Source organism: Pongo abelii, chromosome 23 (assembly GCF_028885655.2).
Source record: "Pongo abelii isolate AG06213 chromosome 23, NHGRI_mPonAbe1-v2.0_pri, whole genome shotgun sequence".
In the NCBI taxonomy this organism is placed as follows: domain Eukaryota; kingdom Metazoa; phylum Chordata; class Mammalia; order Primates; family Hominidae; genus Pongo; species Pongo abelii.
Window position 1 is genome coordinate 57,418,106 of NC_085929.1, and position 24,557 is coordinate 57,442,662.

Sequence of the window (24,557 nt, forward strand, 5' to 3'; positions counted from 1 at the left end):
ATGAGGACAGTGGGCAGTTGAGGGAGTGTGTTAGGTGGAGAGGGTATGTTCCTGCCTGTGATTTAGAAAACACACTGCAGTGTCAGGCATGGCTGGGAAGAGTCAGGGCTGGTGGCCTGTGGTAAGGGGGTCAGGGATGGAGTTGCCACTCCAGTAGGGCTCAAAACCTACAGGTAAGCCCCAGCCCTGCCCCCAGGGTATACTCATGGTTTCCCCCAGCCCTGGCGCACCTACAGGACGCTGTGGCTTCTATTCTTTACCCTCACCCTGAGGCCTGGGTCCCTGAGGCAGGGATGCCTGGACGGGAGCCCACTGGCCTCTCTGGGCTGTGCAGTGGGTGCTGAGGTGGGTGCACTGGCTCTCAGCCACTTTGTGCCTGGGCTTCTCATCAGTAAGTGGGAATAGTCCTACCCAAGTCATTGTCTTTGGGAAGCCTTCCAGAATGCCCTGGGCAGGTGAAGGATCACCTGGCAGAGTCTGGCAACTGCCGGTGAAAGCACCTGCCCTCCCTGTGCCTTGAAGGCAGGCACCATCTTTGTCGTTTCCTAGTTTCATCAGAGCCAGGCACTGAGGAGGGTGTTTGGCAGACATTGTTGAGTGAAAGAGTTACATAAACAGTATGTCGTTGTCAGGATGGCCGCCGGCCTTTACAGTTCTGTCAGTCCATGCCCGCTGCTGGGATGAATGGCATGTGTATACTAGCTCCTTTAACCTTGACGACGTACATGTTCATGCTCTATTAATACCATGTTACAGATGAGCGTCCTGGTACTCAGGTGGGGCCTGTGACGGGTCCAGGGCCACAGAGCTAGGGATCAGCTTCACTGGGCCCCAGGTAGACCCAATCCCCAACTTTCTAAGCCTGAGTGTTCAGCAGAGGGCTCAGGGTGCAGCAGGGCCTATCGAAGTGGCCCCTTCCTGTGCTGCTGCCTCTGCTCTGCAGCCTGGTCTCAGCGAGGTCTCCGTGTCTGTCTCTTTGCCTGGACTTGTTGGACTCGCAAGGCTGCCTGTACTGCCCCAAATCTCAATTCTCCCCGAAGCTTTTTTATAGACCCGCGGATTTTCTAAGGGCTGAGTGGCCCAGTGGCTGAAAGAACACATTCTGCATTCTGGATGTTTCCATCCCGCAGAAAGGCTGCTCCTGAGCTGGAGGCACGCGTTGCCACAGGCCCCTCCCTGCATTCGTTTTTTGTATGTGTTCATTCATCCTTTCAGCAGACACAAAACTAAGACCTGCTGTGTGAGGGGCTCCAGCTCACCTGCTCTGTGGGGATGGCAGAATTCTGTTTTTTCCTTCCTCGCAAACATTTATTAGGTGCCTGGTGCGTCAGAGGTGGTGGGTCTCAGGAGGTTGACAGCCGAGGGCCCGGGCTAAGCAGCAGTTAGGTGGGCAGTGATCCCCTTATGGGGCTGCCCTGGTGAGTGGACGAGGGTCTGCGGCTCTCGGGAGGGGCTGAGGAAGTTCGGTGCCCCGAGGAGAGAGGTCACCTCCGGGGGAGGCCAGGCTGCGCCCTGCACCGCGCGGGTCTCAGGCGGCGGCGGCCCCGCAGCGCCCTCTGTCGGCTGAGCCGGAGCCGGGACCCGACCCCCAGCAGCCCCCCAGTATCACACGGGGCGCGGTGGGGCGAGTTTGGGCTGAGAGCCCGTCACTTAACAGCTGGCCCAGGGGTCAGGATTTTAGAGTAGTTCAGGTGTTGGCAACAGCGTGATGGACAGCACACAGGAGGGGAAGGAAAGGTGCCCCTCTGTGACTAGAGCGTAGCAAATTGCCAAGCCCCAGGGAGCCTGGCTCTTGGAAGAGCGTGTGGCTCTGGCCTGCCTGGGTACTAGGGAGCCAGTGCAGGCTTCTGAGCAGAGCCTCAGTGGAGGAGCGAGAGCTCAGGCTCTAGCCCAGTCTGGGAGTGGTCTGGGGAAGGTGGGCATCACGCAGTGGGCGTGGGCAGGGGCCGGTGTCCAGGACGAGGGGACACAGGCCTAGACGGGGACTGGGCACCCAGCGATCCGGGCCCTGGACCTGGAGGGGTGGGGGGGCGCCCCTCCCTCCCTCCCGTTCGCCGGCTCCAGGCGGCTTTGCTGGTGCCCGAAGCCCCCGCCCCATCCCCCGCTCCCACTAGGCTGCCCGGACCACCGTCCCGCGTCCGCGTCCGAACTCCCCCTCCCAGGGGTCGGCGGCGAGGGGAGGGCGGGAGGGAGGGCGCGAGGGCCGCCGCCACCGCCCGCAGAGGGAGGAGCCCGGCCATGGAGGAGGCGGGGCGCGGGGCGGCCGCGGCATGGAGCGAGCCTGGCGCGCCCAGGAGCGCAGCCCCGCGGCCCCGGAGCCCTGAGCGGGCGCGGCTCGTGCGCTGGCGGGAGCGGGCCGGGCGCGGCGGCACGGCCCATGGAGCGGCCCCGGGCCGGGCCCCCGGCGGGCAGGCGGGCGGCGGGCGGCGGGCGGCGGGCGCTGCGGCGGCGGCTGCGGTGAGGCCGGCGGCGGGGCCGGGCCGCGCGCCATGGAGGCCCCGGGCGCCGGCTTCGCGTGCCCGCTGCCCCCCGGCATCGCGTCCGTCACCTACGTGTTCGTCTACAGCCCGAGCGGGCCCGGCGGCCCCGGCCCCGCGCCCGGCCCCGGCCCCGCGCCCCCTGCGCCCCCCGCACCGCCGTCCCGGGGCCCGAAGCGGAAACTTTACAGCGCCGTCCCCGGCCGCAAGTTCATCGCCGTGAAGGCGCACAACCCGCAGGGTGAAGGCGAGATCCCGCTGCACCGCGGCGAGGCCGTGAAGGGTGAGGGGCGCGGGGGGGGGCGGGCCCGGCGCGGGGAGGGGGCGGCGCCGCGCGCGGTGCTGGCCGGGCCGGGGCAGTGGCTCTGGGGTCTCCTCTGCCGGGGCGGCCCTGGGCCCTCGTGGGATCCCTGGTGTCACAGTGAAGGGCTCTGCCTGGGGAAGGTTCCTGCCGTGCGGGTCCCTCCGGTGCTCTGTCGTTCCGGGCTCCCTGTGTCACCACGGAGGCTCCTCTCTCGCCATGGGCGTTTCTGTGTCCCCGGGGGTCTCTGCCTGAGGGACCCTGTCCCATTACAGAGCTTCCTAGCCTTGCGGGGTTCCCGTGGCACTTCTGCAGCTTCTCCATTGGAGGCCCCTGCGATGTGGGGGACCCTTGCCGTCGTGGGGTGTCTGTGACCGTCATGTGGGTGTTTGTGTTATGCAGGCTTCTGTCACTGGGGCTTCCTGTGTTCTGGGGGGATCGCGTGCCATGACAAACCCCTCTCATTATGGGGGTCTCGGGGCCATCACCGGGCTCCTAGCCTCAGGGCCGGCTGAGGTGGAAACAGCCCAGCTGGTGCATCACGTGGCCTCACCCACTGGCCACAGCACGATGACCCCGAGCTCTTGGCAGTGACCCCTGGGTGGGTGACAGAGCCAGGATGGGGGTCGGTTGAAGGGGCTGGGGAAGCATGGTCAGCTGTGGGTGGGGGCAGCAGCAGGAGTGTGGCCCCTGCCCCTGCCTGCGCCCCTCCCCGAGTGTGTCCATCTGTGTGTCTCTCTGTCCCCCACATGTCCACCCTGTGCCGAGCCCATCTGTTCCTTTCTCTCTTCTGCGTGGATCCCAAAATCTTCCCAGGGAAAAAGCTGGGAGAAAGTGGGAAGGGAAGGAGGGAAAGGGCAGGGGGTGGGTGGGCAGAACCTGCTCCTGAGGTGGGGTAGGCGCCCAGCTCTGCTCCCCACTGACGGCCTGTCTGGCTTCTTCCTCCAGTGCTCAGCATTGGGGAGGGCGGTTTCTGGGAGGGAACCGTGAAAGGCCGCACGGGCTGGTTCCCGGCTGACTGCGTGGAGGAAGTGCAGATGAGGCAGCATGACACACGGCCTGGTGAGTGACCCCACGGCCCCCCGGGCAGCTCCCAAGGGGACCACCCCTTCCAGTTTCCTTTTGGTCTCTCTTGGTGCTACATCCACATGGATATTCGTAGAGAAAAGACTAGAGGTAAACTCAAACAAACACTCAAAGTAGACGCAAACTTGTGTACATGACACAGACACGTGTGCACACACTCTGCATATACTTGGGAACGTGCGTGTATGTAACCTGACACTTCACGTGCAGTGGAGACACATATGACCTGTGTGACGGGGCCTCTGTCTGTGTGATCCCACATTGACTCCCAGTGACTTGCACCCCACCAGCACAGTCCTTCGGAAACACCAGGTGTGTGGAACGCATGATTCCTGCGTAGCTGGCAGACATGTAAGGAGGTCAGTGTGAGAAAAGAGGCGTTTTTCCAAAGTGGACAGATTGTCCAAGTGGGCAGAGCAGGGAGGCCCGGAGCAGCCAAGAGGAAATGAGGCCAGTTGGGTCTGGAGGTGCCCTGGTGAGTGCCCTGGGGCAGGGATGGTCTGAGGGCAGCAGGTGAGGGTAGGCTGGTCCTCAGCCTGCAGGGAGGATGTGAAGGTGAGGGCTGCAGCTCGTGGGGTTGGTGAGTGGCTGCTGTCCAGCCCTGCTGACCATCTGGTCCTTTGGGGGCCCCCGGGCTGGAGCTGGGTGCATGTCTTGGGGGTGCCCTTGCAAGGAACCCTCAGGGGTCCCGGGAGGCCCCCAGATCCATGCGTGTGCTTCTGTCCTGGAGAGCTGGTGGGCCAAGCAAACCTCTCCTGAGTGATGGTCACTGGGGGTCATCGGTGGTGTGTCTGGATCAAGGGTGCATGCACCCTCCCTGTGCATGTGAAGGGCTCAGGCCTGGGGTTACTGTGTCCCCATCTCTGGGATGAGAGTTTCCCAGAGACTCCACCCCTGTACGGCCTGGACCCCTGCCCTGTGCTGAGCTCAGCAGAGGCCCAGGGAGGCGGGAGCTTGGCCACTGACCCTTTCCTGGGCCGGTGCCCTTTCCTCCTTCCTTGGCCTTGTTCTTCCTTGCTCTGGCGGCTCTCCTGGTGGCTTAGAGTGTGGAAGGGACTTGGCCCCCTGTTCTCAGCCCGTGGAGGGTGGATAGCGCAGGATCCAGATGGGAAATGGTTTCAGAGATTTGGGCCCTGGTTCAGAAAGTATGGGAGAGGGGAGGGGAAGGAGAGGTAGGGGGATCCACACCTGTGGCGGGAGCGGGTCTTGAGCTCCCCCACGTGGTGGTGAGGAAGGTTCTGGTTTGAGGACTGTGTGGAGTGAGGGGCATTTGGACCTAAGTCTGAAGCTGACGGGGAGGTAGGGAGGTTTAGGCTGGAGTCAGAATTGGAGAGCAGCAAATGTTTTTTAGGTGTTTGTCATGTGCTGGGCCCTGTGCTGGGAGCCGGGATCACGGAGGCTCAGCTGGAAGCCTTGTGGGAGCATGGCTGTGATGGGGGCTGTGTGAGCGTGGGAGCTCCCTGGGCTGGCCCGAAGGAGTCAGAGCGGGTCTCAAAGCAGAGGCATTGTCTGAGCTGAGTCCTCTAGGTGGTCACGGATGGGGCTGAGGGGACAGCCGTGCGTGCAGGGTCCGGGTGGCGCTGTACAGCTGTGTGTGTCAGCACGGCCTGCTCTGAGTGCCTGGCACAGTTTTAGCACCTTCTACACGTAGAAGTCGTTGACTCATCCCAGCAGTCCCGAGAGGTGGGGCCACTTGTTATTATTCCATTTCTAGGGGGTCACACGGCCCTGAGGGGCAAAGTCTTGTTTGCAACGTAGGCAGCAAGTTCTATGTGAGTGAAACGCTGCGTGGGGTGAGGGGCAAGGCTGGCGTGGGGACCACGAGAGTGGCCAGGTGGCCATGGAGTCAAGGGACAGCGTGGCATCATGGTGGAGGGAACCCAGCAGCAGCGTCTGATTGTGCAGGTTGTGTAGGATCAAAGCCCAGGCTAGGCAGAGCAGAGCAGTGGAGAGGAGGGTTCGGGTCTGGGCTCAGCCAGCAGCTGTGGCGTGTGTGACCTGGGGAGTGAGTGTCAGAGGTCCCGGGGTAGTCGGGAGTATTTCATGAGTGGGCAGCGGGAGAGGGACCTGCGGAGGCTGCCTGTGAAGGGCAGGGAGTGGGAGCAGTGACAGTGCCCTCTGACTTCTGCTACAGGCCCGGCTGGCCACGCTGCGCAGAGCCTCTGCTCTGGGATCCCGGGGCCGAGTTCTGCCAGAGGCCAGAGTGCAGCCCAGGAACAGGAACCTGCTTCCAACAGGCCCAGATCCGCTCCCCCCATCCCCCCAAAAAAATCCATTTCTGGGACTGGAGTGGGGACAGAAAAGGACTTAAAGGTCAGGGAGGGGACACAGTCCCTGTGCATGCAGGGGCTGGTGCCCAGGGCCTGTGCCTGCTGTGGGATCGGGAGGCGAGTCCTGGCCACTTACCGAGCAGAGAGCAGTCTCCCACGGCACCTCCTGGCAGGCAGAGGGTGGAGCTGTGAGGGAGGGAATGGAGAAGCGAGGTCAGGTGTGTTCTGGAGGCCCAGCATGAGCAGGGCCCTGTGCCTTCCCTCCCTTCCCTCCTTCCCTTTCTTTGCAGTAAGGTCAGCACTTGGGTGGGTAGTGGGGGATGGCTGTGTTGGGCATTTTCTCTTCAGCTGGCTTTTATGTGTCTTATTAACAAAACTGGAAAAATGAATTTGTGTTATGTAATACATACAATTTGTTTGATTGACAACATCTGAAAACAGGAGCTGGTCAAGTGCAAGTTTGGTGGGTTCTTTAGCAGGCAGCACCATGACACTTCTGTGGCTCTGTTGACGTGGAGAAGGGTGTGATGGAGGAAAGGAGGGGTCTGATGTCCTACCTGAGTGGTGATGAGGCTTGGCCTGAGCTGGCCTTAGGTTCAGTGGGATGAGGGGTGCAGGTGTGGTCGGGGAATGCCAGAATAAGATATAGGTCATCAGAACCAAGGGGATCCTCCAAGTTGGATTTTTCTATTCTATATGGGCAGGCTTAGAGGGGACTGTTGTCTTACTGAGAGTCACACAAGTTAGTAGCTGGGACCTGGAATCCAGCCCAATACTTTTTTGATATCTGTGTCTTCTGATAGGAATAGGCACTCTTTCCTCTTTCCCTCCGGCCACTGCTCCACCTATGTTTACAGCCATCTATCCTTTGACTCACCCACCCATCCCACCATCATCTTCTTATCTGTTGACTCACCAGCCAACCCAATCCACCACCCCTCCCTTCCTCCATCCATCCACCTCTCCATCTACCTGTCTACACACCCAGTCCATCCATCCATCTACCCATGTGTCTGTCTGCTCTTTGACCTATCTACCCATTGCCCTCTCCTTCCCTCCGTCCATCCACTGGTCCACTGGCTTTCGATCCACCCTTCTGTCCATCTATCTCAGATGCACCTGTCCACCATTTACTCTCCTAGTCAGCAGAATGCCTGTGACATGCCAGGTGCTGTGCTGGGTGCTAGGATCACAGAAATAAAGAACATGTGGCCCTTACCCTCAAGGAGCTCACAATTAGTGGGGGAAACAGGTCATCGAAAGCTGCAGGTTCTCTTTCTGATCTCATTTCCTGCCACTCTCTCTAGCTCCCTCTGCTCCAGCTGCACAGGCTCTGAACTCCCTCAAATGTTGCAGGCTGATGCCTGCCGTGGGCTTCCCCCGACCACCCCCGCTCCTGGGAAGCCCTTTGCCCACATATCCACAGGCTGCTCCCCATCCTCGGCCTCTGCTCAGCCCTCCCGTGGGGGTGAGGCCTTTGCGGGCCTTTCTCTGCCCTCCCTGATCTGCTCGCTGGTCTCCTGAGCACTTGCCAGCATTCACATGCTATGTCTTTATCCTCTGTTTATCCTGTCTCCCTGAACAGATTATAAACCCCACGAGTGCAGAGACTTTGTTCTCTTCTCTGCTGTATTTGCAGAGCTGGTACACAGTAGGAGCTCAATAAATACTTGCTGAAGGAAAACATGGATCTTGAGAAACGCTACCAAGAGAGGAAATGAGGAAGGTGCTGAGGGATGAAATCCAGGCAGTGGTGGTGCTGCCCCTGAGGCCTTTGTGGTCCTGGAGAGTGGAGCTGCGGGGCCGGGAAGGCTGGCGGGTGGGGCTCGCAGGCAGCTGGAGGAGCCCGTGGGAGCAGAGAGGTCATGGCTGGAGGTGTGGCTCGAACCTTCAGGTCAGTGAGGGTGGAGAGGTAGGCAGACAGCTGGCTAGCTTGGTGCTGGCCATGTGGGACTTTGAGATCAAGAGGACAGTTGGGGACCAAGCTCTGTGGGATGCACTGAGGTCAGGGCAGGGGACCCAGCCCCCACACCTGGATCCCCTGCCCCACTCAGAGGCAGTCCGAAGCAAGGGACCCCATGAGGTTGAGCATCAAGGAGCTATTGTGAAGAAGTTGGTGAAGACAGAGTGCAGCTTCCATGCCAGCGCATATAGGCATATAGCACGGCATTTGTACATGAGTGTGGGTACTGCAGATTCAGATGTGCACACGCACATGCATGAACACACGTCACACATGCACATGACAGCAGGTCACACAGACACACGGGCACGGCACTTGTACACAGTGGGCTCATACAGAGACACACGCATGAGCACAGCATCTACACATGACCACGGATCTCACACACACACATGTATGTGCACACCCCCCTCTTTGCTCGCAGCCTTGGGGCTCACTTACGCTCTGTGGACGGCTCTGGCCTTGTTTGGACTCCTGTGTTCAGCAGCTACTTAGGAAAGAGATGAGCTGCTGCCACCTCTTGGACCCTGACCCACAGAGGTCAGAATTCCCTACATCATCCCCTCAGCCTTCTTACCTCTGGACCCAGGACTCCAGGATTTGGGGCCCCCTACTTCCATCTGGACACAACCAGGCCAAGGGGGTGTGTGTGGGCAGAGACTGGTGACCAGCATGGGTGAGGGCAGTTGAGGCAGGCCAGCTGGAGGCCACGACTGTCCATCAGCTCCTGATACTCCCTTCAGAAACACGGGAGGACCGGACGAAGCGGCTCTTTCGGCACTACACAGTGGGCTCCTACGACAGCCTCACCTCACACAGGTACATGCAGGGACGCTGGCTGGCGGGAGCATGCATGTGGGACGTGGGGCAGGACCCGCAGTGTAGAGGGAGGCCAGGTATGAAGAGGTCAGAGGAGGGTTAGGGAAGGTGCCTGGCCGACCTCTTTTCTGCTGCCTGGCCTGTCAGTCCCGGGGTGACTGCACGGTGGACTGCGGCCGGCCAACCTCGAGGCAGGGCTTACCTCACTCCTCCCTGCTTTCCTTCATCAGCGATTATGTCATTGATGACAAAGTGGCTGTCCTGCAGAAACGGGACCATGAGGGCTTTGGTTTTGTGCTCCGGGGAGCCAAAGGTAATGGGGAGTGGGTGTCCAGGGGTCAGGCAGGCAGGGGCTGCACACTGCTCAGGGATGTCTTCAGCTTCGTGCTTCTGCCTCCCACTCTGCTCTACCCCACACTCCCTCCCTGCCTTGCCCCTGCACCTTCCGCTTTTGGCCCTGGCTTTCCTGGCTCCTCTGCTGCGGTCGTGACCGTCGTGGTTTGCGATGTCCCGGCCCAGGTGGCAATGCCTTCCCTTCGTTGTTTTCCACTGTCTTTGGTCTAGAGTCTAACCGAGTGGGAGCCTTTGTGGCGTGGGCAAAGGGAGTTTTACAGAGGGTCACATCTAGGATCCCTGGGCCGGCTCGTCCGTGTGCTGTGGCTCCCCGTGGCCCTCCCCCAGCCCGGGGTCACTGCCCCCCGCAGTCATCTCTTTCCTGTGCTGAGCCACTCGGAGGTTGCTGTGTGGCAGCCGCCCCCACCTGAACCTAGCTGGTGAAGCACCTTCCTAATTGCCCCCCGCAGCAGAGACCCCCATCGAGGAGTTCACGCCCACGCCAGCCTTCCCGGCGCTGCAGTATCTTGAGTCGGTGGACGTGGAGGGTGTGGCCTGGAGGGCCGGGCTGCGCACGGGAGACTTCCTCATCGAGGTGAGGCCGTTCTGGCCGGCACTGCCCAGTGGGATGCTGACCCCTGAGCCCTGTGGTGGACGTGCCTGGGGCGTCCCCACCCAGCTGCCTGTCTATCCCAGGTGAACGGGGTGAACGTGGTGAAGGTCGGACACAAGCAGGTGGTGGCTCTGATTCGCCAGGGTGGCAACCGCCTCGTCATGAAGGTTGTGTCTGTGACAAGGAAGCCAGAAGAGGACGGGGCTCGGCGCAGAGGTGAGGGGTCACGCTTCAGGCCTCTGTGCCCAAACTTTCCCCTGACCTTAGACCTTTGACTTCAGGCCCACATTCCTCTTCCCATCCCTGACCCCCAACTGCTGACATCAGATTCCTGAACCTCAATGAACCACCCACACGTGTGGGCTGGGACCCCTCCCAATCCCTGGTGTTAGACTGCCAGTCCTGTCCCCTGGCCTAAGGCCTTTGACCCCTGACCCCGACCTCAGGCTGCCCCTCCTCAGATCCCTGCCCCCTCCTTCCCGGCGTTCCCCCAGCCCCTGGCGTGGCAGAACCCTCCTTCCCTACACCGCCAGCAGCTGCCTGGAGGCCGGGGTTGCCATAGCAACTGTGAGGTTGACGCTGCCGCGCTGCTTATTGTCGGAGGGAAGGGGGAGGCGGCACCTGAGGGAAGAGGAAAAGCGTCTTCTCCCCGCGACGACGCGGCACAGCCTGGGCCCAGGAGGCTTTGCCGGCCAGGCCCAGTCCAGGCCGGTGGCTTGGCTGACCACACCCTGGCCCCACAAGGGGCAGTGGCCACCCGGGCCTGGGGGAGCCCTGGAGCAGCAGGAGCCCCGCCCGCAAGGAGACCCCTCCCAGCCCCCACCTCATGGCTCTGGTGCCCCCTTGCTTAGCCCTCGGAACCTGCAGGGTGGGTGCTCAGGCCAGAGCCAGCCGGCACCGTGACCCCCACCAGCACCCTTGATCGCCTCCTGAGGCCCTGGCTCTGGGGGTTCCCAGGGCCCCTGAGGCCCTGACCGCCCGGCCCCCCCCCACCCCACTCCCTGAGCTCCTTGAGCCATGAAGAAGTTTGCGTCCAGCCGTAGCCTGAACAAGATCCTGGCACAGTGCGACTCATCCTCGCGGGAGTACGAGGAGATCCAGGCAGTGGAGCGCAAGTGGCACCTGCACCTGGCCACGCCGCGCCGCCTGCTGCTGGACAGGAGGTCCAAGGCCTCCCTCTTCTTTGCAGCCCCACCGCCCCCCAAGAGGGCCCCCAGCACCACACTGACCCTGCGCTCCAAGTCCATGACAGCTGAGCTCGAGGAACTCGGTGAGTGGTGGGGGTGGCAGTGGAGGTGGACGCAGGTGGACAGTCCATGATGGGCAGACAGGGCCGGGAGACACAGGTAGTGTGGGAGAGCAGGGGGTCAAGCCAGAGGGGAAGAAGGACAGGTGGATATAAGAGCAGGTCAGAGGAGAATGGGTGGGTGCTGGCGCGATGGGGACGTTTGGTGCTTGTGGGGTGAGGAGAGGGTGGCATGTGGAAGGGGTGAGATGTGAGGGGCTGGGGATGGACAGTGGGGTGTCCAGGACAGATGACGGGGAGCAGGGCCTGGCTCACCAGTATGTTTGCATGTGTGTGCATGTGTGTGCGTGTGCTGCCTCTGGTTTTCCACGTCTCCACTTTGACTTTACTCTTGCATTTCATCCAAGTGAGGAGAGAGCAGTAGTGAGGTGACCAGGGTCTGCTGCTGGTTCTGCCAGGCACTGGTTGTGTCAGCTTTGTGTTTATTTTACCCTCTGGGTGACTGTGCACTCATTGACAGGTGGTCCTGCTGACCCCACAGGCCACAGGGGTTCTGTTGCTGGGACGATGGGGCAGGGCCTCGAGCGCGGCAGGAGGGGAGCAGGAGTGTGTTGGGCTTTGATGGGGCACGTTCTGGGCACAAGCCCTGGTTGACCATCAACAGCCTCTTCATGGGCAGGTCTTGTATATGTGTCCATTAACAACCTTGTCATGCGCACATCCAGATATACTTGATCATGTCCTCACATGTGACCGTCAGTAGCCTCTCCATGGGCATGTCCCGTTACGTGTGACCATTGTCCTCACTGTGGGTATGTGCTACACATGTGGCCATCAACAGCCTCGTCATGGGCATGTCCCACTATATGTGACAGTTGACAGGCTCTTTCTTTCTTTCTTTTTTTTTTTTTTTTTTGGAGACAGTTTCACTCTTGTTGCCCAGGCTGGAGTGCAATGACACGTTCTCGGCTCACTGCAACCTCCACCTCTTGGGTTCAAGTGATTCTCCTGCCTCAGCCTCCCGAGTAGCTGGGATTACAGGCGCCCGCCACCACGCCAGGCTAATTTTTTTTTTTTTTTGTATTTTTAGTAGAGGCGGGGTTTCACCATGTTGGCAAGGCTGGTCTCGAACTCCTGACCTCAGGTAATCTGCCTGCCTCGGCCTCCGAAAGTGCTGGGATTACAGGCGTGAGGCTCTTTCTTTCTGTGATCTGAGCCCAGTTCCGTTCCCAGACTTTACTCTGCCTCTGGTCATAGAAGGAACCCCAACTGTGGTCCTAAACTGAACCCTGAAGTCCTGGCCACAGGAAGGGACCTCATTCTGGTTCTAGGCTGAGCCCCATCCCTGGCTTCAGTCTTGGTTCTACCCCAGCCATAGAAGGAACCCTTTTCCTGGTCCCCAGAATTATCCCTGACCTCACTCATGAACCGAGCCCTGACCCTGTCCTGGCCACAGGCTGAGCTGCCCCATGCCAAGCAGGTGGTCTTAACTGCAGTTTAGTTCAGTATGGAGAACAGTTACCAACGCCCGTTGGGCTGACATGGTCAGAATTTTCATCATAGCTATTCCAAACAAAATAAAACCCAAAGAAAAAAACAAAATACCCCATATAGATAATTCAAAATGAAAAGGAGAGAAACCAAAGCCAGAGGCTTCCATAGCTCATTATCTAGTACCCAGGGGCAAGGGGTTGGGGTCCTGAGGCCCCCACAAGGCTGGGAGATGTGGCTGGACCTGTGAGAAGCGGGAAGGTTAAAAACCAAGCCCAGCCACTGGAATTAGCATCGAAAGAACTGGAAATCAGAGAAGAATATGAAAAACATTAAAATAAAGTAAATTGTCACAAAGATTAAAAGAACTAACAGAACTAATGAGAGAATAGGACAGAACAAACAAGCAAAAAAAGAATAAGCACATTTTAGAATGATTCTTTTTTTTTTTTTTTTTTTGAGACTGAGTCTTGTTCTGTTACTGGCTGGAGTGCAGTGGCGTGATCTCGGCTCGCTGCATCCTCCGCCTCCCGGGTTCAAGTGATTCTCTTGCCTCAGCCTCCCGAGTAGCTGGGATTACAGGCGCACAACACCATACCCAGCTAATTTTTTGTATTTTTAGTAGAGATGGGGTTTCACCATGTTGGCCAGGCTGGTCTCGAACTGCTGACCTTGTGATCCACCCACCTCAGCCTCCCAAAGTGCTGGGATTACAGGCGTGAGCCACCGCGCCCAGCCAGAAGGATTCTTAAAGAACTGTTATTGAAACAAAAAGTATAGTCACTGAGATAAAACAGAAAGCCATGGCTGGGATAAACAGTACACTAGACCCAGGTGAAGAAAGAAACAGCAAGTTAGAAGATAAACCTGAGGTTACCCAGAATATAGCACAGAAATATAAGGAGATACAAAATATCAAAGAGCAGTTAGGAGACACACAAAAAAAATCACATAGATAATTCAGTGGGATTATTGGGAAAATCCCAGCATCTACCTAATGCAAGTCCTGGAAGCAAAAATAAAATCTTGCCTGGAGGCAATATTTGGAGATGAGATGGCTTAAGAATTTCCCAGAGTTGAACAAAGACATGGGTCTTCAGTTTAAAGAAATATAAGTCTCAGCAAGGAAATAAAAACAAATCTGTATCCACATCTTTCATAGTAAAACTGTAGAATGCAGTGAACAAGCAGAAATCTTTAAAACAAAGAGGCTGGGTGCGGTGGCTCATGCCTGTACTCTCAGCACTTTGGGAGGCCAAGACAGGTGGATCACTTGAGTCTAGGAGTTTGAGACCAGCCTGGGGAACATAGCGAAACCCTATCTCTACTAAAAATACAAAAATTATCCTGGCATGGTGGTGTGTGCCCGTGGTCCCAGCTACTCAGGAGGCTGAGGTGGAGGATTGCTTAAGCCTGGGAGGTGGAGGTTGCAGTGAGCCAAGATCATGCCAGTGCACTCCAGCCTGGGCAACAGAGCGAGACCCTGTCTCAAAACAAAACAAAGCAAAAAATGATGGGAGAGAGAGAGATGGGCTGCTGGATGTCTTAGACGGGAGCAGTGGTCCAACTGACAACAGACTTCTCATCAGCAATAGCAGATGACAGTAGATGATGGAAGAAGAGCTTCAAAGTGTGGAGTCAAAATTCTTTTCCACCTAGAATTCTATACCCCGATAATCCTACTGATTCAGGAGTGAGGCAGAGAGGCTAATCCCAGATTTCTGGACCTAGGGTCATAAGCGTCCAAGGTCAGTCACGGGGAGCTGACCTGTCAATTGAAGATCCAAACTGATGAATAAGCCAGCACCAGTAGGCAGCTGGGTCCCAGGATTCTCCTGCCAGAGGCTGTCACATAGCCACAGTCAGCTGCATGTTCAGAAGGGACTCTTCTATTCAGCACCACGAGGCTTTTGGGCAGCCTGAGATCTGTAATCCTGGGACCCAGGGACTCTGTCCTGTGAAAACGAAAGGACTGCGCTTTGCTCTCTGGGCTTTTCTGCCTGAAGAAACTGATGGATGAAGACGCTCTTTCTCCTCTGGGCTGGGTGTTCCCTCTTCTGCGTCAAGCCTCAGGACAGGTTGCTGGAGTCACTCTGCAGACCCCAGTCTTCCAGAGGAGTTGCTCACAGCTTCAGGCCACCATAATTTTCCAGGCTTTTTCCTGAGCAGAGTCTGGGGGAGGATGAAGGGACAGCTTAGCGCAGAGCCTCTACCCACACTTCTGGAGCTCAGGAAGCCAACCTGTCCCCAGAAGACAGCTGTCCTGGGAAGCCAGCAGGGCTTCTGGAAGTCCCCTCTGGAAATGCCTGATTTGAGGAAGCCATGCCAGCATCAGGGTTTCCCCAGGTACCTAAGGGACCATCCCACAACCCAGTGTTTTTGCTTTCAGAAGATAGAAATGAGGCCTGTTGGTCACTGCTGGCATGAACACATCAGAACTGCCTCACACTGTCAAAAGCTATTAGAGCCCTTTAGGATCCATAGTCTATCGAGAAGGTGCCTGAACCACCTAAAAAGAAAATAAAGTGAGGTGTCAGAGAAAGCAGGTGCAAGGCGGAGGCTCCTGTCCAGGTGGCTGTTTGCTGCTCAGAGGATGTGGGAGAGGCATGGCCCTGCTGGAGGAAGGGGAGGGAAGGGGTATCCTCTGGGGGAATGGGGTGAGCAAAGGCTGGTGCCTGGAAAATGAAGGGTTGCAGAGATGGGAGTGAGAGGAAGGGGCTGGGTGAGGACCCTCCTGAGACAGGTGGTGAGAGAGAGAAGAGGGCAGAGCACCCCTCCTCCCCTCAGCACTGGGGGCTCCTCATGGTCGCCACGTGCATGTCTGCTCGGCTTGTGCCAGGAATGTGCTGGGGCCGCAGGTCAGTGGAGACCCAGGCCAGGGAAGGCCCTGGCGGGTCCAAGCCCTTCCTGTGTATTCACGTTCCCGGGAGAAATCTGGACTTCCTGTAATTTCTGGGCCCCTTTTTCTTTTGTGATGAGAACATCAGGGTAGGTGCCACACCCAGCATCTGTGTGAGTGGCCTTGTCCTGGAAAAGGTTTCTGTGCCAAACACACTTGCCCTGCGTTTTAAGACCGACTTTGAACAGAACACAGAGGTGACCACCTTGGTTTTCAGCGACACCTGAACTTGTTTTCTATGGGGTTTTGCCTTTTTTTTTGAACAAACGTTTGACTGAGCCAAGCATGATGGAGTTGTGCATATCTCCGTGTGTGTGCATGTCTGTGTGTGGGTGAGTGGACATGCGCTGTGCGCGCCTGCATGCGTGTGACACACGTCTGTGCGTGGGTGAGCGGACACGGCGCTGTGTGCACCTGCATGCGTGTGGCACACATGTCTGCGTGGGTGAGTGGACACGTGCTGTGTGCACCTGCATGTGTGTGGCACACGTCTGCGCGTGGGTGAGTGGACATGCTGTGTGCGCCTGCATGCGTGTGGCACACGTTTGCACGTGGGTGAGTGGACACACGCTGTGTGCGCCTGCATGCTTGTGGCACACATGTCTGCGTGGGTGAGTGGACATGCTGTGTGCGCCTGCATGCGTGTGGCACACGTTTGCGCGTGGGTGAGTGGACACGCGCTGTGTGCGCCTGCATGCGTGTGGCACACATGTCTGCGTGGGTGAGTGGACATGCGCTGTGTGCGCCTGCATGCGTGTGGCACACATGTCTGCGTGGGTGAGTGGACATGCTGTGTGCGCCTGCATGCGTGTGGCACACACACAAGTCCCTGCTTGCGGTTGTTTCCTCCTTGGATTTCAAGGCATGCACCAACTGACTCTGGATTTGGGCAAATTTGCTATTCATGGTCTGATAAAGAGGTGTAGGCTGGGGGCAGATTTGGGAGGTCATGGTTTTTGGGGGAGGTGGTGGTGAGAGGGATGGGGTGGGGAAATGAGTGTGGATAATGGGGCCTGGGTGCCGAGCCTGCCTCTTACTCCCTTTACTCTGTTTCTTGATTCCAAGCCTCCATTCGGAGAAGAAAAGGGGGTGAGTCATCTGCCTGTGTCCCCAGGGCCTTGGCTTTGCCTGACCCCTGTCTGGGGGAGTGCTGGTGTGTGAGGAGGCTCCAGCGCAAGTCAGGGTGGCCCGGAAGCCTGGGCTGCACCCTCCTGTTGGCCTTCTCCCTGGGCATCTGGTAGGGGCATGAGAGAAGGGCCTGCGAGGATGGATGGGGAGTTCCCAGGGGTGTGACCCTCTGGGACTGTGATGGCCTTGGGGGCTCAGGTGAGCCTGGGGCCTGTGAGCTGTGCAGATAGCCTGATGGAGGCAGCCCGTGGGGAGGAGCTGGGAGAGCCCCGTGGAGGCCACTGCATGTGCCATGGCCCGGAGAGCAGGAGGGAAAGGGCTCCGAGGGTCCCAGAGGGGGAGCTCTAGGGAGCAGGGAGACTGGGCCTTGTTGGCGTGTGCATTGCGTCTTTCTGCTGGTCCTCTCGGGGCCTGTGCTTGGGTTGTGGGACCTACTCCCGTGCTGGTTGGTTGTAGGGCCAAGCCCAGAGCTGATGGTCCCTTCAGAGCAGGGGTCTGAGTCCCACAGCACTGGGGAAGGAGCCTGGAGCTCCCCTGACCAAAGACCCCAGGCTGTTGACTACCCTCCGGAACCCCCGTTCAGGCCTCCCTCTACCCTTTGGGGCTGCTCCCTGTATGTCCTGTATGTTCAGTCTGGCTGCAGAGGAGGGAGCATTCAGGTGGGGACAGTCACCTGGGCCTCGGTACTGAGGTCCACTGTCTGGTGAAGTCCTGGGACCCGGCTTCCAGCAGCCTCCTCTGCCTCTCGGGTGGATGGGAATCAGGGCCCAGACAGAGGCTTGAGGTGGCTTTCTCCACCCAGGCCTGAATATTTGCTCCACGTCCGTGTACCTGATGGCCATCCCTCTCTCTCTCTCTCGACCCACTGGGCTTTCCCTGGGTGAGAACACATCTGCCAGGCCCTTGGCCCAGCCCTCTTGAGGTCCCCTTGCTGCGTCTTGCCCCAGCCCAGGTGAAGGGCTTCCCCAGTGTCTTCACAGGTATTAAAAACAGGTGACAAGGTCTCCTCCAGTGACCTTTTCTGCATGCCTTTGGGGCAGACATACAAGCTATTTCTGGAATCTTCTGGCTCTGCCCTCTAGCTCATTAGTGGGGCTCCCAGGGTGCCGTGTTGCAGCCCGGGTGCTGCTCCAGTTGTGGAAGAAGTGATGGCTGGTTGATCATCCCGCAGGCTGGGGCCCTGTTGATCAAACAGCTGCAAACCCAGCTGTGCCCTGCCGTGCACCCAGAGGGCCCTGGGAGTGAGCGGGTCCACTTGGTTCCTGATGGGCTTCATTTCCCTTAATTATCTAAAATAATTTATTTAAGAATATATTCTCTGGCCGGGCGCGGTGGCTCACGCCTGTAATCCCAGCACTTTGGGAGGCCGAGGCAGGTGGATCACGAGGTCAGGAGATCGAGACCATCCTGTCTAACATGGTGAAACCCTGCCTCTACTAAAAACACAAAAAATTAGCCGGGCGTGGTGGCGGGCGCCTGTAATCCCAGCTACTCGGGAGGCTGAGGCAGGAGAATGGCGTGAACCCGGGGGGCGGAGCCTGCAGTGAGCCAAGATCATGCCACTGCACTCCAGCCTGGGGGATAGCGAGACTCTGTCTCAAAAAACAAACAAACAAACAACAACAAAAAAGAATATATTCTCTAATATTGGGGGGAGATTTATGTCAACCTCATCAGTTTGTAATTTGCAGAATTCTTGATTAATCCTTTCCCTTTTGAAAACACTTCTCACCTGGCTCCAGCACCATCACCCGATGACCAGAAACAGCTGCCTCACTAAATGTTATGTGCGTCCCGCTGTGGGTCTCTGGGATGGGTCTTCCGGACCTAGAGAGACAGCCTCTCCTAGCCCGTGGCTCAGGTGGCAACGTGTCTGCCATGATGCTGAGCCGTGTGTGCCTCACGGAGTTTTCTCTCCATTCATGTCTTTACTTCTGCAGTTTCTGGGGAGTATGGCGCTTAAGTCTCATCTCTTACTTCCTAGTCAGAGATCTGTGGCAGTTTCTCTCTCTGAGCTTCAGTTTGCTCCTGGGTCGGATAAGGGTGATGATAAAATCCTCGTGTAGTTGTGGGATGAGAGGAGTGGTTTGCATAAAGTCCCGCATACTCTAGAAATCACCAAGAACTTAACAAATGGTGGCGATGGTGACTTCAACTCCCAAAAAGAAATCATTCACTTCATGACAAAAGCAAATGAGAAGTCCCCTCAAACCAGCAACCCCTGGTCTGTACCTGGGCCCGTTACCTGGTGGCACTGGGAGCTGTGCACAGGCCCAGATACCTGCAGTTGGAGCCTGTTTTGCCGGTAAACTCTTGTATCGTTCAGGACACAGGCTGGGCGCTGATGGAACACAGAGAATGGTATTTGCTCTCTCCTGCAGAGCCACAAGCTGTCTGGGGAGATGAGGCACACAGACATGAATTGTACTGAATTGTGTCCAGTGCCAGCACAGTTGTAAGCCTTTCTTCTGTGCTAATTCTTACTAGAGACACGTGAGCTAGCGCTGTTTTTATGCCTGTTTTATTGATGAGGACACAGAGGTCACAAAGAGGTTAGGTCAGGACAGAGTCAGTGTACAGGGTGGGTCTGGTCTGGGTTGGGTACAGGACAGTCTTGGGGAGTTATTTACTTCCTTCTAGCAATGCGAAGCAGATCGCAGAGGTAGAACCAGCAGGTGCTGTGAACAGCCGCAGATTGGAGTTGGAAGGAGTAGGAGGTGTCCAGTCTGACCACTGAAATTCTCCAACAAGGAGCCAAGACAAGAGTGAAAGGTGCCAAGACAAGTGTGACCAGACAGTCGTCCCTCTAGGGTTGGCATAGCCCCAAAGAGTGGAGAAGGGCCTGGGGTTGGGTGGAGCCTGAGTGATGGGTGGGGTGCAGTGGGGCTGCTGAATGAGAGGGCGGGTGCAGCAGCCAGGTGGACATGAGGGCTGCCCCAGCCCTGGCTGCATGCTCCACGCACTGGTCCTCAGTGGACCCACAGGGGGCGAGAGCTACTGATGTCCTGGGGGAGCCATCCAGCCAGAGCTCTGATGGTCCTTAGATATACGTATTAGTTTAACAGAGTTTCCAAGTCACTTTGATATTTTGTGGAAGCCTGCTTGTACATCGGGGTCTGTCCTCGGGCTGTGAACAGCTTCCCTTCCAGTGCGGTACACGTAGCCAAGAGTGGCCTGTATGTGCTGAGAACAGTGACAGGACGAAGGGAAATGGAGGGAAATCCAGGGAGACTGTGGTCTCTGAATTGTCTGTCTGTCCCCTCTCCTGCTTCTCCCTCATGGTCAGAGTGGCCTTTCCTTAAGTGAGGTCCACAGGGTCACCTGGAGTCTCCTTGAGGATAGAGAGGCTGCCTGGGGTGGGGTCTGAGTTCTGGGGTGAGGGCCTTGTCTTGGGGGCCTGGGGTGGGAGCTTAAGGAGGGAGAGGAGTGGTGGCCTCTGTCAGCATCATGGGTGGCTGGGTTGGGGAGGACATGGCAGTGGGGCAGGAGGTGGCCCAGGCAGCTGAGATGGAGCGTCCTTGCTGTGCAGAGAAGCTGGACGAGATGCTGGCAGCCGCTGCAGAGCCAACGCTGAGGCCAGACATCGCGGACGCAGACTCCAGAGCCGCCACCGTCAAACAGAGGCCCACCAGTCGGAGGATCACACCCGCCGAGATTAGCGTAAGGGCCACGGGTGGCTGGGAGCACTGGGCCGGGCAGGCATGGGGGTCAGACTGTCCTGGGCCCTCTCGACTGAGGTGAGAGCCTGTCATGTGGACCCCTCTCCAGAGGGGTGTGTGCACCCCATGGCCTCTCTCAGAGACTCTTGGGGCTGTCTCTGCCCCCTCAATGGCCACAGCTCAGCACCTGCTGGGTTTGCCCTTGTGGCTTTTGGTGCCTCTGCCTTCAGGCAGTCCCTGTCTCACGCCTGAGACCACCAAGCTACCCCAGCTCCGCTGAGAACACGACAAAGCATGTCTCTCTGTTCCCTGCCCACTTGCCGACCCGGCGCCTTTTAGGCTCCTCCCCCACCCTCACCCAGGGTCTGCCAGGGTCTGCACCCACCCTGCCCAACACTGTCTGCACTGTCCCACCATCTGCACTGCCCACACAGCCCAGGCTCCAATGGGCTGCATCCCCTGCTCCCTGAGGGCAGAGTCCAGACATGATTTCTGGGTCCAGGCACCCACAGGCACCAGTGCCATTAGAGTGAGAGCATGGGGTGTCTCACTTCTGGCTTAGGAGGACTGAGGGCCCCCAGTGCCCTGGAACCTCCATATTCCCCTCCCTGACCCCCACAGTCATTGTTTGAACGCCAGGGCCTCCCAGGCCCAGAGAAGCTGCCAGGCTCCTTGCGGAAGGGGATTCCACGGACCAAGTCTGTAGGTATGGCTGGGCTGTGGGGCTGCATGGGCGGGGAGGGACGGGGCTGGGGCTGGCAGGGTGGACTTGGGTTTGAAGGACACTCCCTCTCCCTGCTGGTAACTGGGGCCCCAGCTGAAGGGTCTCATATGTTGATGGACGTGTGGGGATTAGGCCTTCCCCAACCCAGAGATTTCCCGCTGGCAGCCGACACTCCCTGGCCAGTGGGCACCGCCCCCCCCATCGCCTCATCCCTCCCATGGGCAGTCTCACCCCTGTCCCCAGCTGAGCTGCCTCCATCGCGGTTGCTCCCCCGAGTTTCTGACCCTCAAACCCCCTGGACTTGCCTCTCCCCTACTCCTCTGTGTATTGCTGTCTCCCCCCCTTCACAGCCAGTTTTCCCCCAAAAGTCACCCCTACCTGCTGTCTGTCTCCCGTCCCCCACCTGCTCCTCAGCCTGCGGCAGACTTGCTCTCTCCATACCCAAATTGAAACTGCTCCCAGCAGGGTCACCGGTGGCCTCCAGGGCCTTCCTCCCCATGGACGCATGGCCAGCACTCCTGCTGGCCTCAGCTGGCATTTGGTTTCTTTGCTCCTTCTTCCATGAAACGCTCCTCCCCGGAGTTTTAGGACAACACTTACTGGTTTTCCCCTCCTTTCTCAGGTGGCACCTGTTTCAACCCTGCCGCCCCAGCCTCTCAAATATGGGACCTTTTCAAGGCTGTGTCTTCAGCCTCCTTCCCCTCTGTGCCTCACCACTCCCCAGCCACCATCACACCCCACACTCACCGTCTCCTTTCCTGACCCAGATGGGGACATCTAACAAGCCCTGCCCACTGTGCATCCCTCCAGACATCCACTCTCCTGTCCCCTGCCCACCTGTGCATCTGTCCACCCACACACCTGCCCACTTGACCGTCCGTTGTCCATACAAACCCCAGCACACCCCCCGTCTGTTACACATAGGAGTAAACCTCTCAGCACTTACTATGGGCTGGACACCGAGCATTTAATAGTTAGAATAACCGTATTGAGGTTGAGACCACTAGAACCTCCATTTTACCAATGAGGAAACCGAAGCAAGGAGGGTAAATGACCTGCCCAAGATCACACAGCTGCCCAAACTCTGATTCCTCACCTGCCTCAGGACCCTGCCAATTGGTGTTCACACAAGGCCCATCCTGGGCCAAGTCTGGGGCTTGGTTGGGGAATGTGACGTGTGCAGAGAGCTCCGCGGGCACATGGTGGGTGTCGGGGCTCACGGACCAGTGGAGCCCACTGGGGGGCTCCAAGCACACCTGGTGTCACAGAAGGCTGTGTGTGTTGGGGTGGGGGTACTTTTGAGCTAAGATGTGCAAGATAAATGGGAGTTTCTGGGGGATAATGGGGTGAACTGACCAGTGTGGAAAAGGCATATGGGTGTGTGACCTGGTCCCTCGGAGACTGCCAAGAGTTATTTCTGTAGGTGGGATTGTGGGGAAGAAGGCTGGTGAGGCTGCAGCTACTTTGCAGCTGAGAAGCGCTCTTCCCTGCTCTCCCTGGCCTAAGCCCTGAGTGTCTTCCATGGTTACTTTCTTACCCTCTGCTTCACCTGACGTGTCAGGGTGGGTGGCCTCACAGCCCGGCCATGCACTGGTCTCATCACCTTGCAGCTGGACCATGGCTTTGTTCTCGTGACTGCCTGCCCTGGCTCTGCCCTCTAGTCCATCCCTCTGGCCAAATGAGGCTTTCCGCAGAGCTGCTATCACCCCATATCCGTCCAGCTTGACCCTCTGTGTACTCCTCATTACCTTGGGGCCCTGGAGATCGGCCCCAGTGCTCTCCTGCTTCATCTGGAAACATCTGTCTCTGCCTCCCTTGACCTGGGTCTTCTGACTCTTGCTGTTCCTGGGCCCGACCCTGCAGGCCTTGAGCCACTCTCCTAGGACTGCCCGTTCTGCACTGGTCCCTCAGGCACCCTCTTGCACTCGGTTGATGGATGGGTGGACAGGTGCTCCTTTTTGGCTCCTCTTGGCCTGCTGGGCCTCAGCTGCCGGCATGCACATTGGTTGAGTTGTCAGACTCCCCAGGCCCCTGCCCCATGCCCCACGCCCCATGCCCTGGCTCTGTTGCTCTGGGCACACGATGCAGCCCTTGAAACATCAGGATTTTGATCCATAAACATGGAGACCACCTATTACCCACCTCCAAGGACCACTCTGAGGCTCGCCCGGTAGGCGGCACTCACAGACCGTGTGGCATGCTGGGAGTGCTCAGCAGCCAGTCGCCAGTGTTAGACGTAGATGCTGCTTCTTGAGGTTGGCACACGGTGCTCGAGAAATGCTCTCTGCTATGACCTAGGCAGACAAAGAGGGTCTACCTTTGCCCCCAAGGGGTCCCACCCCTGCCCCAGATGGTATCAGAACAGATTCCCCATTCCATGCTGAGGCAAGTGACTTTTCTTTACCCTAAGTCAGAACTTGGCATGCTATTAGCATTAAATTTCCCCTTATTTCATCTTTGCACGTCACTCCCGCCTTCTACATCCTCAAGGTGCGCTCGTTCTGTGTCGCTCCATCTAACACATAGGCTTGTGGGTGTTCACTGCGCGTTCATACACAGTGCAGGGAATGCAGCAGGAGACCCAGGACGAACTGGGCACAATTTCTCTGTCCAGCGGTTGGGGATGGGGGGAAGGCAGACCTAAAAATCACGATGATGATGACCTCGGCCCCCTTCCCCCATTCCCAGGATACTGCTGCAGTTCAGCCCTGTACTGTAAAGGTGAAATTGCCTCACAATAGTTGCAGGCTGTCCTCTTGACATGAGGAAACTGAAGTTCCTAGAAGTTTCTGAAGTTCCTGGCAGATCTAAAATTCAAGCCTAGGTCTGTACACAAAAGCCCACCCTTGGTACCTTGGCTACAAAGAGATATTATGCCCAGCAAGAAGCAGTGTAGTATTGGAGGCCTCATTAGCACTGCGGTGGCTGGAGGAGGATGCGATCAGGAACAGGCAGTCTGTATTTTAGCGAGTTCATAAAAATGTTGACCAATCTGAGTGAGGCTGGGAACAGGAGCACCACGAGACCTGGGTGTGTGGGTGTGGGGCCATCTGCCCCCTGCAGCCTCACTGAACACACCTGCAGCACGTGTATCCACATCATGATGTCCACAGGGGTGCTCAGGAGGTTGTGTCAGGTTCTGGCTGGACAGCAGGATCATGAGGGCCCTGAGCACTCCAGCCCTTGCACAGGATCCTAACAATGACGTCTGAGCAAGGCATGCAGAGGGGAGTTCATTTTAAGCCTGTTTTGACCATGAAAGAACTGAAGCTCAAAGGGGCTCAGGGCCTGGCCTGGGGTCACGCTGCCAGTAGGGGTTAAAATGAAACGTGCTAGGTGCTCAGCCTGCAGTTCCATTTTAATTCATCCATCCATTCTTCCCTTCACCCACTCACCCAACCTTACTGAATTTCAGCCACTGTGTTTGCATCACCCACCCATGTGGGTCTCTGGGAGGAGCCTCTCAAGGCTTCTTCCACAGAGCACCTCCTTACCTGGGTGGGCCTTAGGTCTTTCTCTGCCGGAGGCCTGGCTCCAGTGGCCACAGC

The 24,557-nt window shown here is 57.8% G+C and overlaps 1 protein-coding gene across 1 annotated transcript in view; it reads left to right on the plus strand.

Annotated features, from left to right (window-relative positions):
* Positions 1 to 24,557, plus strand: part of SHANK3 (SH3 and multiple ankyrin repeat domains 3) — a 55,643-nt gene that overhangs the window by 17,764 nt on the left and 13,322 nt on the right. Inside the window, exons 11-20 of the mRNA XM_024240093.3 lie at positions 2,567 to 2,760; positions 3,727 to 3,840; positions 8,841 to 8,916; positions 9,147 to 9,229; positions 9,720 to 9,844; positions 9,946 to 10,078; positions 11,052 to 11,132; positions 16,564 to 16,587; positions 20,156 to 20,286; positions 20,907 to 20,991. Of these exons, the coding sequence (XP_024095861.3) occupies positions 2,567 to 2,760; positions 3,727 to 3,840; positions 8,841 to 8,916; positions 9,147 to 9,229; positions 9,720 to 9,844; positions 9,946 to 10,078; positions 11,052 to 11,132; positions 16,564 to 16,587; positions 20,156 to 20,286; positions 20,907 to 20,991 (1,046 nt within the window). The remainder of the gene's footprint in view (positions 1 to 2,566; positions 2,761 to 3,726; positions 3,841 to 8,840; positions 8,917 to 9,146; positions 9,230 to 9,719; positions 9,845 to 9,945; positions 10,079 to 11,051; positions 11,133 to 16,563; positions 16,588 to 20,155; positions 20,287 to 20,906; positions 20,992 to 24,557) is intronic.